We start from the raw sequence: 14,306 nt of genomic DNA on the forward strand, positions 1-14,306 counted from the left end.
CATTTTGACCACAAGTATTGTGGTTAATGCACACATGAATCCTTGTAAAAAGGTTTCAATTTTGTTGCCAGGAAAAAGGGGAAAAACCATATTATTATATTTTGGTACTGGCAAAGGAGGTCTAATGATGATGATGGTCGTGGTTTTCTTTCAAGCTTACTTCACCATGCTGGACCAGTGCAGGTTGGTGCAGGGGCCCAGAACACCTCCACATATCACTCGCCACGAATATCAAACTCATAACGCAGTGTACCAACAACTGCGCCACAGCCCCCCATAACTCGCTAAACATTATGCTATATTTAATATTGATTACTGAAGATAACAAACATTCCTATGATGTTGCATTGCAAGCTCTTAAAGTGGCCAGATACAAATGACTAATTGGAGATGAAGGTAAGGAGGATTGGGTTTCCAAGTGACACAACTGCACCTGTGTGTTTCGCCTTTCTTTCCACAACAAAGAGTTCATAATCCTCAAGGCTGATTGGTTTTGTAGATTCAGTATCTGCATTTCTGCTCTTGTTGAGGGAATATTTCTCATGAGTACGTGGCGCTTTCTGTGCGGAAACCATGTCTCTTATTTGTGTTTTTTTACTGACGGGGCAAGCGTTATCAAAATGATCAATTTAAAAATTATTACACTGACTACATTATTTTTTTGTTGCCGTCATCAAAAGTGTGAAGGCCGCACACGATAACGAGTAATGCTGTATCGTCATTAAGCAATGGTATTGCAAAAGTGTGTGCATGGTGATTTTAAGTGTTCGTGACTGCAGGAATCCATACTGTGTGGTTCTTTCGGTAAAGTCACGTAGGTAGAAAAATAAAATAATAAATCATGACATTTCGATCGCAACACAAGCAATCGTCATCAGGTGGAAAGATACAGCAGTAGAACTGCTGAACTACGTGACTTTAGCGAAAGAACCAAAGAGTATGAGTGCATAGTGTGGTGCATTATCAAGCTCGGTCCAACGTTGTCGATGGTGCAGCTGGATGTGGCTGTGGGCGAAAACAAATGTAAGCCTCCTCGAGTCTGCATTTCAAGCTCTCGCGACTTGAGCTCCCCAATCTACGCTTGAAGATGAGTGCATCCCTTCCGTCTTCCGCTTGAAGATCAGCTTCAAGCTCTTGTGCGTCTCCAAGAGGAGTGAGTTTAACTTGAATGGCATGCTTAGCCCCTTTTCGGAGCCGATTTGCCAACGCTCATTCCCGTGTACATACGGACCTTCAAGATGAAAGTGTAACTATGCATCTGTTAATTTAACACACAGTCTGTGTGTTTGCTGAAGGCTGGCGCTTCTCTGTGTTGGTGTTCCTGTTGCCGTTATAACAAAAATAACACCGGTAACTTTAAAGGGCAAGCCATACCGCGAAGGCGTTCCGTTGAACGTGTTCAGCCCCTTATATGACAAAAAGTTTGTAATGAAGTAACCGGTACCTGTACTTGTGTAACTGCATTGCAGTATGTATGTCTGTTGTTTAACTGTTTCATGTAGTAAATAGAATACCATTATGCCCCTGTACTGAAATTGCATAATACAGTCTGGATTATTACATGATGGCTCATTCCATCGTATGACATATACTGCAGAATAACTCCTGTGCTACTCACCACTATGGTCCTGTAAAATGTGTAATATATATGCGATTTGCATAAAACGAATTGAGTACATATGTTCTCCTGCGGACATTCTGCATACACGCACACACAATGATCCTTGAGGACCCTGTACTCGTCTGTTTCTGTCTCTGTTTTGTTGTTGCTGTGCTCACACACCGAGGCTGTGCCTTGTAAAAAAGCCGGGCAATTGGCGAAAGGGGCCCATGCGTGTAACAAACTAAATAAACTTAAACACTTGCACGCAAGTTTTACTCCACAAATTCGGCCAAAGCAGAAGAAAGCATGCGTATATATAAGACGCTGCAGCTTCGGCAGAATGCATAATTCTCAGATGTTTATTCCAGGATGATGGGCACAATTAACCCAGAGGTCATGTTTTTCTTTACTGGAGCTGAAGGAATGGCCCTCATGTTTGTGTGCTCCTGAAGCTGCAGAAAACCTGCCTAAAGGTTAAATGTTCGGCAGCTGTTTTAACCCTGGGCCCTCGAGACACGCTGGATTTTTCCCAAGTGGCTTCGTTAACACTGTGCACTTACCAGGCCGATGCGCTTTCCAGGGGCTATGCACCACCAGTGCACTGCTCTACCAAGACACGATTTATCTTCGTTTTTTTATGTATATGTTGTGTGTTTACACACATTTGATATCTTTACAAAACATCAGTTTTCTTTTCCCGTGTATGGATTTCTTTGAATAGCAACACTTGTACATCTAAATGTACGTTGTAGTTTTCTAAATAAATAATGACACGAACATTTAGTCAAGGATGCTGCCGGACAAATGTATAGTTAAGGAAATAAGAGCGATTGTACAACAAGGCACACTAAAAACCATTGTATACCAGGAAATGATTGCATCGATTGTCGTTTTTAGATAATCTGCAATGTGGGAGGTGCAATTGGTGAAGGCTGTTATATCTGTACTTCGTGAAAAATGTATGTATAATGGAAAGAACTTGGCACTCACAGATACCATTTCCGCATGCACTTCTATCGGCATGAATGACTGTAATAGGATGCATTTTCCATGCGGTGTCTCTTATCCATGATTTTTTGTATAATAGTAAAATTCGCAGATTGATGGAAGGTATAAGATAATATATTTGGCAGGAACCTATTGCGGTGGCAAGATGTTAACATCCTCGCCTGGTATACAGAAGGACGTGGGTTTGATCCCGACCCTGACGCCTGCTGTATATTTAGAGTTTGCATGTTCTCACCGTGGTCACGTGGCTTTTTTCCGGATTCTCCGGTTTTTCCCTCCACATTTAGAAACATGCGTTTAGAGTATTTGGCCGATATATATTTCCACATGGTAACCCACTTCTTTGAGCTATCATTTATGGCCAGGTTGTTTCTGAAAAATAGATATAAGGCTCATTGGGCCTTACCTGGTAAAATAATAGTAGTAAAAAATAGTAAAATATTTGTGTTGAAGGGCTTTTCCCCTCGTGGTAGCTGTTACAGGACAGTGCAGACTGTGGTAGATATCGCCCCTCGGGCACATATTTAGGGGTAAGTAATGCTTTGCAAGAGGTGCTGTAAGAATGAAGATAATAAAAAGGTTTGTACGCTTTTACCACATTTTGTACAATTTAACGATGGGAAAGTGGAAAGGACAACAGAGTAGCTATTTACTGCACGCAAGCTTCCTGGCGGTGTGTTGCGAAACAGACGGTGTAATTTGTAAGTCAGACAAATAATTTATGGACTTTTAAAGTCTGCGGGGGTAACCTTTCTGAAGTTGTTCCCCTAAATTGATGCTTTTTTGTTCATATATGTGGTCACATGCATCATGCTCCCTGCCTCCACTATAAAAGCAGTTTTTTTTTCTCAGGTGTTATAGACAAGTTTAACCAAAGAGAAAAAAAACATCACAGTTTTGTGAGTTTTCTCGTACCAATCTCACATTGTAAATCAATATGGTTAAATTAATTGAAAAAAGTGATATTTATACGCAGTGTCAATCATGGCTTGTATTTGAGGTTTAATTTGAAATATTATTGATCTAATAGTTCGCAAATATTTTTTAATGGCAGCATTTCATTGAAAGTCCAATAACTTTATGTTGTATACTATACATGTGAGATAATGCATATGATGGTGAAGTGGGTGGACCAGGACTATATTGATGACACTCGCCACTGATGTTAGTCGTGGCTGGGAATATAATTCAGATAGTTTGGTTCGCAATGTAGTGCACTAACTACCAGAGGTGTGGACTCGAGTCATGTGACTTGGACTCGAGTCAGACTCGAGTCATGAATTTGATGACTTGCGACTCGACTTGGACTTGCATAACAATGACTTTGTCCCACCTCTGAGATGTGGACTCGAGTCATGTGACTTGGACTCGAGTCAGACTCGAGTCATGAATTTGATGACTTGCGACTCGACTTGGACTTGCATAACAATGACTTTGTCCCACCTCTGCTAACTACTATGCCAATGCTATCAACACCGAAAATAAATATTAATCTTAAACGGCACATTCCTGTCTGTGTATTCCAATTGGACTTGTAAAGTGTAAATTAAAAGTATATCTGGAAGTATCTTTGAATAGAGCAATTGGCTAGTGGACATATGGCTGAGAGAAAGTTTTGAGATCTGCACAAGAGGTTTCTTCATGTAGAAAACACCGATTTTTTTAATGTTTTGTAATCTAGTGTTAAGTCAAATTTAGCTTGGATCCATGGTTCACCATAAGTAGCCCTTTTGATAGCACTTCTAAATTGCTAACGGGAAACATTGTGCTTTGTGAAATTCAATTGAGTGGTATTGATTTGTCCATTTTACATCCTCATTTAAACGTCTTATTTCTGTAAATGAAATGTAAGTGCCATGTAATGTCACATCAAACCCATATTTAGTAGTTTCGAGTGTTTAAGCTCGTAATAATCACGTGCTTCACATATCCAGTAGAACAGTTTATTTTCCCATGGTTTCTTGTATAATTTCCCTCCAATATTTATATATGTATTTCAAGTAATTTGAGTTTGTATTAACCACTAAAGTGACTTGTAGGAATTTGTACTCATGCATTGAGAAAACTATTGTTTGTTTGTGTGTGCCTGGATGTGGTTGTATATACAAACAGGCACTCAAACAAAAACAAAGATCCTCCTAATAGCCTCAAAAGGATGTTGGAGCAAGTGCTGTTGGTGAGCACCTATAAAGACTGGAACAGCACACGAGGGGGGTGGGGGCCAGCACATACGCTTGGCCGCCTTTGTCTCTCCAGACAAGGTACTCATTTGAGGCTGAGTCAACCAAAGACACACATAGTGTGTGCACGTCTCTGTATAATGTGTAAATAAGGAGTTACATACTTGCCATTATTTCTGCAGTGGACCTACCACATGCATCTGAAATAATCGACCTTCAAGTCAAGTTCCTGAAGACTAACAGTTACGTTTTTCAACCTCCTAACTTCTAAGCAAGAGGTGGATTTATAAAAAAAAAAATTTCTGTGCTCATGGACTCAATAGCTCCAGATGTCATGGGTTTTCTTTATCTACAACGACTGGTGTAAAGTTTTAGTCATTGCTCAACCGCCTAATTCAGAAGATTACTCAGTTATTGTTGAGCCAGTAAACCTTTTACTTTCCAATAACAATTTAACTTGAAGATCGTATTTTGTCTGCCAGGGGTGTACCCTGGTATGCTGGGATATGTATTTATTTAAAGGCTGACACTTTGTAATTACACTGACGCTGTGTCACTGTCACTGTGGTAATAACTAACATGAAGTGCTGGTGTGTATCCAGTGTTGTGAGCAAATAGCTCTTGACGATGTAACAACACGCAAACTTGTGCAAATGCTATTACTAAACTGAAATCTCACACTGTTCTATATGCATGCCATTGTTTAACATTCAGATGATTGTGAAAGACTTGCTTTACAAAAAAATAAACACAAAGTATACTGTATCGCATTTCAGTCGTGGGAAAAACAATCGATGTCTTCGTTGAGAAACCACACAGGAGCTCCACTAAATGTAACATTAGATCCGCTTCATGATTTCATTGTGGGAATCATTGGGGTCACCTCTAACGAGCTGGCTAGAGGTGCGGGCAGTCACTTGTGTGTGTTGGACCACCTCCAAGTCTGCCGCCATCTGATCAGCTGTTCGTGCCATCATGTGTCCCTACCGGTAGAATGAGGGGGAGAGGATACGCGCTTTGTGCAGGATTGGCTCTGACAGACACGTTGCTCGTCACACGGTATCAGGTCAGCGCTGAGTGCCAGCAATGCAGCGCCACGTGCTGCACATGGCCAACTTGAGAATAATGAGTACACTCGATGTAAATGTTTAGGAGATCACTTGCAGATACCTCCATTTATAACTCGACCACTGACGTGAAGTTGTTAAGATGTATGCTTGCATGTGTTTATTTCGTAAGTTGTGAGTAAGCCTGCAATTGTCCAGGGTACAAATTTACACCTTGGGATTTATTGGGTGCTTGCGTTGGGTTTTCTAATGTGTGGTGGGTGCTGTGTCTGTGAAAACTACTCTTGGTGTGTTCATGTTTAGCCAATTTCAGAAGCTTCTCAAAATGGCATCAACACGTGCTTCGTAATTTATGGTGGTAGTATTTAACAGTGGATGGATCTAACGAATGGTGGTTGTGTTTGGTTGTTTATTGGATGTGGTGTCCCTGAAGCTTTGGATATTTGTTTTATTGTACAGTACAGATAATAACAGTCCATTGGCAGGATGCATATGGTGGGGTGCAGTGTGGGTACTCCCACTTCCTTCAAGATGCCAGGTCAGTGTGGAAGAGTAGGCCATTGCAGCCTCCAGCAGGGCTCTCTACATCCGCATCTAGTGCAGGCCCTCGTGCCAGCAGTGGTGTGAGCAAGAAAATGGCAGGGCTGCATCTTTATCCTTTTTTTTATTACAAACAATAATATCAGTAAGGCTACAAAAAAATCAGGTCCGCCGTTTGTAAACTTGCAAAGACTATCGTTTGCTTTTGCATTGTATTTGCTGGGTGATCATAACTTAAATGAGAGCCATTATTTAAATAATGTACAAGCTATTGATTTATCATAAACGGTTATGTAAACATCCTTGTGAATGTTGTGTCGCTGGGTCAGTCATTTTCATGTGCCCCCCACCCCCCCTCTGCATTAATTTGAACCGCGTGATTAATTCCCATTGTAATTATTCTGCACATGGAAATAAGGTTTCAAGCCTACGTATATGAGCAGAATTAACGGAGTTGTTTGAAATCTGCAGTAACCATGGCACCAGGCCGTTGGAAGGCTTTCATTGGTATAAGGGTAGGATCAGTGACACTTGTCATTGTGCCAACTAGCGCCAGTTCTCTGTGGTACGTCTTTAATGACAGGGCATGCCATACAATTGCATAGAGCGCATATAATATATTTCAATCAGCAGTGTACTTTGAGATATTAAAGCACGCTTATTCCACAAGCTAGCATCTATGACGAGTGTTCAGACCACAGGAATGGCTTTTGGAACCTTGGGGAATTGTGCCAAGTCTTGTAATGTACCTTGGTTTTGACTTGAGTGGGCAGAGTGAAAGGCAGATAATAGCTTTGCTGATCATTGCTATGACATTGATCAGAAACATGGACCATTGACAAAGGAAATGGAACAAAGGCTTATAAGCTTTTTCAATAGACCGCTGAGAAGTGCACGCTTGGATTGCATGAGGGACAGAAAGAGGAACACGTGCATTCGAAAACATATGCAAGTTAAACACGTACATTATGGACTGGCACGAAGATAAAGTAGGCTAGGGGCCGATATTTTGCAATTTTAAGTTAATTTTGTTAGACCAGGTGAACACTCAAGAGATGAAGGAGGGCTATGATGGCACAGTGGTCGAGACGAACGACAAAGTGGCAGGCAATGGAGAGGACAAAGCCGAGAGGATGCACTGCTGCAAAGATGGAGCAATGAAATCAGCTTCTGTGCAGGAGCTATCGATTGATTGTTGCGTCACAAAAACATGACGGAAGGATTATACAAATCAAAAATCTTTATTTAGACTGGAGGAATCCGATGCGCTATGAAGCGCTTTTTCACAGATGTTCAATATGGACGGGTCAGCATGTTCCACCAGCAAAGATTATAGCTTGGGAAGGCTTTCATCCAGCAGTGGATAGATCATGGTAGATGGTTGACTCGCCGGTTTATTTTCTAGATAATATTAAAGCCCTGTTTTGCAATGATAACATTGCCACGGATAGCCTCTTATTAACTGCTTATTTAAAAAAATGGTACGTTGCATTTTACATCTGAGTTATTAATGCATTCATAACTCTTAAAAAATTAAATTTCCTATGTGTTAACCATTGATTTGATTGTTTTTAGAATTCTATCGAGTTTTCGTTTATGATGTGAAGCAATGCCCATGTTTAGTTCCTATGGCGCCGTCAAGCTAAATGTCTGGTGCGCTATTTAGACAGCGCTTATTGTGACGTTCACCCACATTTTTATGCCAAGAATCATCTGACAAATGGGCAAACATGTCTCGCGTATAAGCTCTTGCATGCAAATAATGTGAGCACCAACAGGACTGTATAAACACATTCGCAGGCCTCACGTCTGGTCTGTACAACACGGCAGTGTGTCTCAGTCTCCATTGGCAGCTGAACAACATGCTTATTACCTACCGCCTCGATGGGACAAACCAGGATTACCTCGCCACAGGAATGTTTGTCCTCGTGCAAACTCGAGAGAGAGAGAAAAAAAGTTCACTTGCCTGCATTGTGTTGTTAATATTGTTTACCCTTTTATAATGTTTCAGATTATATTTTGGAATGTTTTGCGTTTTTACGTTGTATTAACGTTGTCTGTGTGTTTGATTGTACCTTCGAGCGATGCATGCCCTGTTTGTGTTGTATTGACATGTATTCATTGACTATTTATTTGCACTTGTTAATAAACTATGTCGACTAATGTACCATTCTGAAGTTGTACATAGTGCGTCTGTTATTTTACTCAAAACGTCCTGAAAAAGATATTGGGAAAAAGATGATTATTTTTAAGAAGCCGTTATTATCTGTACAATTATGACTGACAGCTGTCTGACATGACAACTTAAAAGACCAAACTTTATTCACTACACAATAAGGTTTTGATTTAACACGTAGGCTTTCGCGACCAATATCATCCATAATATCGTTTGTTTGGGTTAGATTGCGTAAATATAAATGTGTCGTTAAACCTACCACCACCCGACACAGCGAATTAGTAAGGTTTGTCACGTAAACGAAGCATGTCAATTCGTTACTAGTGCAGCACACCGGATTTGCTCTCCAACACACTGTTGTGCTGTACTAGTAACGAATTGGCATGTTGTGTTTACGTGACAAACCTTACTAATTTGTTGTGTCGGGTGGTGGCAGGTTTAACGACACATTTATATTTACGCGATCTAATCCAAAAAACTATATTATGCAGGTTTTAATTGTAGCACTGAATGTGGTGAAATAGTTTAAAAGGTGCGCTTTTTATTCATAGTAATATCGTCATCCTTAATTTTGCATAGATATTTTAAATGTTTGGCCAATCATTGAGTATTTTGTGTACGGGAGGAAACTAGAGTTTCGCACGCAAATTAATACATTCAAAACTTCCCACAGATCGAAGGTCATAAACCTTTTCATATAGGTGCACACATAGGTCACAATGTTACTGCGGTGCTAGGGAAACGTTTGTCCGTTGGACACGTGGCGACTTCAGATGTTCATCTTCCAAACAAGGTCTGAAATAAGCATTTTTTAAGAAAAAACACTTCTGGCCAAACCACAGTTTTGGAAGGAGACCATTGTTTCGTGTCCAGGAACACTCACTCACACATTCGCACAGCGGCACGTATGATACAAACAGTATCGCGTCCCATTTCGTATCGAGTTACCAAAAATGGTTACATTTATTCAGCTTGGATACACCACTGGCAAGTGTAAAATTACGGATCGAACTACCTTGTTGAACTTTCATACCGACACACACAGACAGATGAGGCCTGGTAGGTGTTGCCAAAGCGTGCAATATGAAGACAAACCAACTTTGTTCGACAGAGTTTTGTGGCATTTGCTGATATGAGGTAACAAGAAACCCATCGATTGTATTATTTTTTGACAAAAACAAGGACTTGCAGTTGTCCTGGGACTGTCCCAAGATATGCGTTTTGCATTAGTTTTGTGTCTCCTTGTGTGTATTTTGTTTGGCTAACATTGCAGTTTAATGACACATGGGCTTGTGTTGGAATGTGTCGAAAATATTTTTTTTTTATTCGTTGAGCGTCCAACTGTTTCATTGTTTTTTTCCCCCGTATTTTGTTAGTTTTCTTTATTGTCTGTACGCTGCAACCATTTTTATAGAAAAAAATGTAATTCACATGAAAAATAAATGGCTTATATTGCTGAGCGATGTATTTACGTGAAAACGTATACATCCACATTTGGTTTTATTGTGATATTCAAATGGTGATACACATCCCTCAACTACATAAATTGGTTCCCACTGGACATTAGTGCTGTTAAGTTTAGAACAGTACATGTTTTTACATCGACAGCCACAAATGGAAACTCGTACACACATTCCACATTTAATAGGCACATATGGGATCGCATGTGATGCAAAGAAAGTTGTACATTAATCAGTCTCTATAAATCATAACCGTTTTGCAATACCAGGATATTTTCTTTTATAGAAACAGCCCAAGTGCTGGCTGGACAGAGCTGCCGCGTGCATGAAAGCAAGGGTGGAGTTGGGGTGGTGTGGAATCCTGAAGCGGTTGGGGGATGCGCTGGGGGGAGGGTTGGTGGGACAGCTCCCAGGGGGCAGTGGCAGCACCACCCAGGGGGGTCCAGGCAAAGCTGCCTCGCTTAGTGCCCTTCGGTGTCGCGTTACCGCGCCTCTGCCCTTTCACGATTGGCTGACGCCGACTTTGCGCGGGGGGGGGGCGATAAGGGGGTGGGGTTTAGCAAGCGGGCTCCAATGATTGGCGCAGCTGTGGGCGGGGTTTGTAAAGTGTGCGGGTGGGGCGTGTCCCCTAGGCTTCATTGGAGGGTGGGGAGGTGCTGAAACGAATACTTTTGCTGAACTTGGCAGGAATCTGGTGCGGCTCAAGAGTAGGAGGAGGGAGGGAGGGAGGCATGGAGGGAGGGACAGAGGGCCGGGCCAGTGCACCACGGGCCCTGCCCACCCTCCCCCTTCGCTAACGCCGCCAGAGCGCAGTGCGCGCGTGCCCGCCTGCCACCGTTGACGAGAGAGAGAGATAGGGGGTGGTGCCACTTTTGCATCGCGTTGACCAAAGAGGGTCGCTACACGTTTCGTAAAGACAAAGCCCCGTTTTGTTGTTTGGGGCGGCTAAGCGAGGGAGTCCCCCGGGGGTAAAGCGATGGGTGGCTAATGTCCACAGCCTGGAATTATGCCGGTACCTGGAAGGAAGGCGACGAACAAAGGGGGCTGGACGAGACTTGACTCAAGAGGCTGCGGATTTCATCTCGTGTGACTTTGCTGATAGCTGCTGTTGCTACTCCTAAGCCAGCCGGTGTGGGATGAACATGCGGACAGATTTGAGCGACTTTCAATAGGCGGAGAAGAAAAACGACGTTTGATCTCACTCCTTGTTGGGCAAAGGATTTCTCCGTGTCCACTTCGAGCCACGAAACGCTAGGCGATAACTTGAATGAAGACAAGGGGAAACCTGTTTCTGGCAGCCCCGGGGGCTATGAAACTCGAGTGGCCACGGAGAGCTGACAGATGTGCCGGATTTTCGTCCTGCGGATGTTAGCACCTGCCTAGAGACGAGCAGCCCCCCCCCCCCCCGATAAGCCAGTCGTCTCTGCCTCTTGTGAAATTGTTACTTCTCCGAATTTTGCACTGGGAATTACAGAGCCATGCAGATGACACTCGTTTTGCTGTGGACACTTGCTGTGATCACTGGAGCTCAACCAAAAAAGGTATTGAATAATACGACTTGTATGATTTCTGCACAACTTCTTTTGGTTTACAGTTGATTTAGAGGAAAGCCATTGTTTAAGTTCGCATTGTTGTAAACTTTTTTTTTCTTAACAAAGCACTGTGGAAAAATACAACGTAAATAAATGGTCTAGAGGAGAAAAAATAGAAACAACTGCAGGACTTCAAGCTGCATGCCTTTTAAAGCGGATATAAATCTGTCAGGTTCAGGGCAAAAAATGTCGTAACTATTCATACGATCTTGTAAGATGTGATTTAGGATAACGGTATCTTCAAAAATACCAGCAAGAAGTAAACTGTTATTTTTTTAAATTTTGCCAACTTAAAGCTGCCATTTGTATTTGTGATTTCAATCACTGCTTCGCAAACATTGGCTGATTAACATATATACTGTGTAGATTTTTAAAATGTAATTTAAGCACACTCTCAACATCTTCGCAGATGTATGGTATTGTTTTGAAGCTTCGTTCTCATGTTAAATGGTTAATGACAAGGGGCACAGGTTTAACTGAAAAAAATTATATTCCACTTTAGTAAGTGAGCCGATTTAAAATCTGTGTATTTTAAGACATTTTTTTAACGAAAGGACACTTCATTTCAGTGGGTGCTTTGTGATATGCGAAAGTAATATTTGTAATATTGTAGTTGTGGCCCACGTGTGTCTAGGTATTATATTAAGCACAGAAGTGACACTATCACGGGGGCTTCAGTGTTTTATCTCTAAGTTGTTAAGATTAACTCCTCTCCGTTTTCATCCAGCAATTTTTTTTTACAAATAAGCAAAAATCTTTTTTCAAGAAGGGTGAATAATTAAGTCATATAATTACAAATTGAATTTGAGATTGTTGAATAATTAGATTTCAATTACTTTTAGTAATAAGTACAAAGAGTTGTAAAAGTTCTAAATGTGGGTTGTCATCGAAGATTATAATCTGTTTTTCTCATCCATTAACTAGACAAATGGAGTGATTTAGAGAAATTTAATTGATGAATGTACGTATGAAAATATGTTTAATTTATTGTAATAGCATCCGAAAAAGCTCAGTGTGTTTGCTCAAGTCTCTGCAATTTCCCGTTGTCAAACAATCAAGGTTGTGATTGCCGCATCATTGAGCTGTTGATCTGAAGGGAGCAGCACATTTGACAGATAACTTAATCTGGGACTGCAGAGAGAGAAAGTAATGACACCACTTTTGTTGCTGCCAGTAGCTCTGGTTTATTGGTCACGTACCGAAACTATCGGCCACAAGGAACAGAGAGAGAGCAACAATGATGATGAGCATCCACGTTGGTGAGTTTAGTGGAAATGGTGATATTGATATTGTTATTTGGAAATGTTCATCACGGTGTCAGGAAATTATTACAACAAGATTGTCTTTTGGCATCAGCACTGTTAATGTCTGATGATATTGTAAGACTAAACTATAGTTACATTGCCAAGTAGATGTGCATAACTAAACTATAGGTGCCTTGCCAAGTAGATAAAGATACAGCATTAGATATATTGGCTAGGGAGGAAAGCCCTACAATTAACATATACAATTGATCATGGGACCTCCTTTGCCAGTACAAAAATATAAGAATAGGGGGTTTCCCCTTTTTTCTGGCAACAAAACTGAAACCTTTTTACAAAAAATCATGTCTGCATTAACCACAATGCTTGTGGTCAGAATGCAAACAAAAAACATACTCTGATAATAAGTTTCAGTTTTGTTGCCAGAAAGGGGAAAAACCTATTCTTATATTTTGGTACTGGCAAAGGAGCTCTCATGATGTAGATGTCCACCTGAGCTCTCATTACTCTGATAGTACATTGTCTTTGTGCTGTACGCCTTTTAGCGTCCTCTGGTCTAGCACTTTTTGAGACGAGGCTCAAAAGAAAGCTGTCTCTGGTGTGGACCAATCAGTTTCAAGGACAATGCATATATTATCAGTTTATGTTTTTTGTTTGCATTCTGACCACAAGTATTGTGGTTAATGCAGACATGATTCCTCGTAAAACGGTTTAAGTTTTGTTGCCAGAAAAAAGTGGAAAAATCTATTCTTATATACAGTTTATTGTGCACACAAGCCAAATAAGCTTCAGGAATTTTCATTGCGCTAAAAATACGAAATGTTGTTTTTAATGCACATTTTCTACGCATGCAATTCTGATGCTATGCACACAGGTACAGTATTCATTAAAACCTTTCATTTTTTTTGAGAACCCAGAGAAGCAAACTAATTAAGCAGGCAATATCTTCATCATATATATGTATTCATCCACGTAAAATATAAAAGTATATTATACACTTCCAGTCAACCACAAGGCCTTCTGGGAGTGCACTATTTCAGCAGCATTGGTTAAATTCAAGATAATTCTGAAATTATGCACTCCCAGAAAACCTTGCAGTTGATGGGAAGTGTAAAAATAAACTAATATTTGTTTACGTGGAGGGACATATATATTAAGTAGATAAATTTGTCAACTTATTTTTTACCACCCTGTATAGTCGCCCGCACTGCTCAGAAGCAGAGAACGAAATGTACGACAATCTATTTGGTGAGAAGTGTCTACAGGTTCGTTGCGAGAATAGTGCAATGATAGATGGAGAAGCTTGTTGTTTTCACTGCAGGAATGTTCACTGGAAAGCCTGCAGGTGTCAAGTCAAATCGGACACCCCTGACCCGTGCTATCATCACCTGCGCAGCCATGCTTTGCGCAATCATCAT

General features: G+C 41.0%; 1 protein-coding gene across 1 annotated transcript in view; it reads left to right on the top strand.

Moving 5' to 3' along the window:
• Positions 1-10,844: 10,844 nt before the first annotated feature.
• FRAS1 (Fraser extracellular matrix complex subunit 1) overlaps positions 10,845-14,306 on the top strand; it is a 55,539-nt gene continuing 52,077 nt past the window's right edge. Inside the window, exon 1 of the mRNA XM_078859718.1 lies at positions 10,845-11,575. Coding sequence (XP_078715844.1) covers positions 11,513-11,575 — 63 coding nt within the window. The 5' untranslated portion in view covers positions 10,845-11,512. The remainder of the gene's footprint in view (positions 11,576-14,306) is intronic.

This window comes from Lampetra fluviatilis, chromosome 9, assembly GCF_964198595.1.
Source record: "Lampetra fluviatilis chromosome 9, kcLamFluv1.1, whole genome shotgun sequence".
NCBI classification, from domain to species: domain Eukaryota; kingdom Metazoa; phylum Chordata; class Hyperoartia; order Petromyzontiformes; family Petromyzontidae; genus Lampetra; species Lampetra fluviatilis.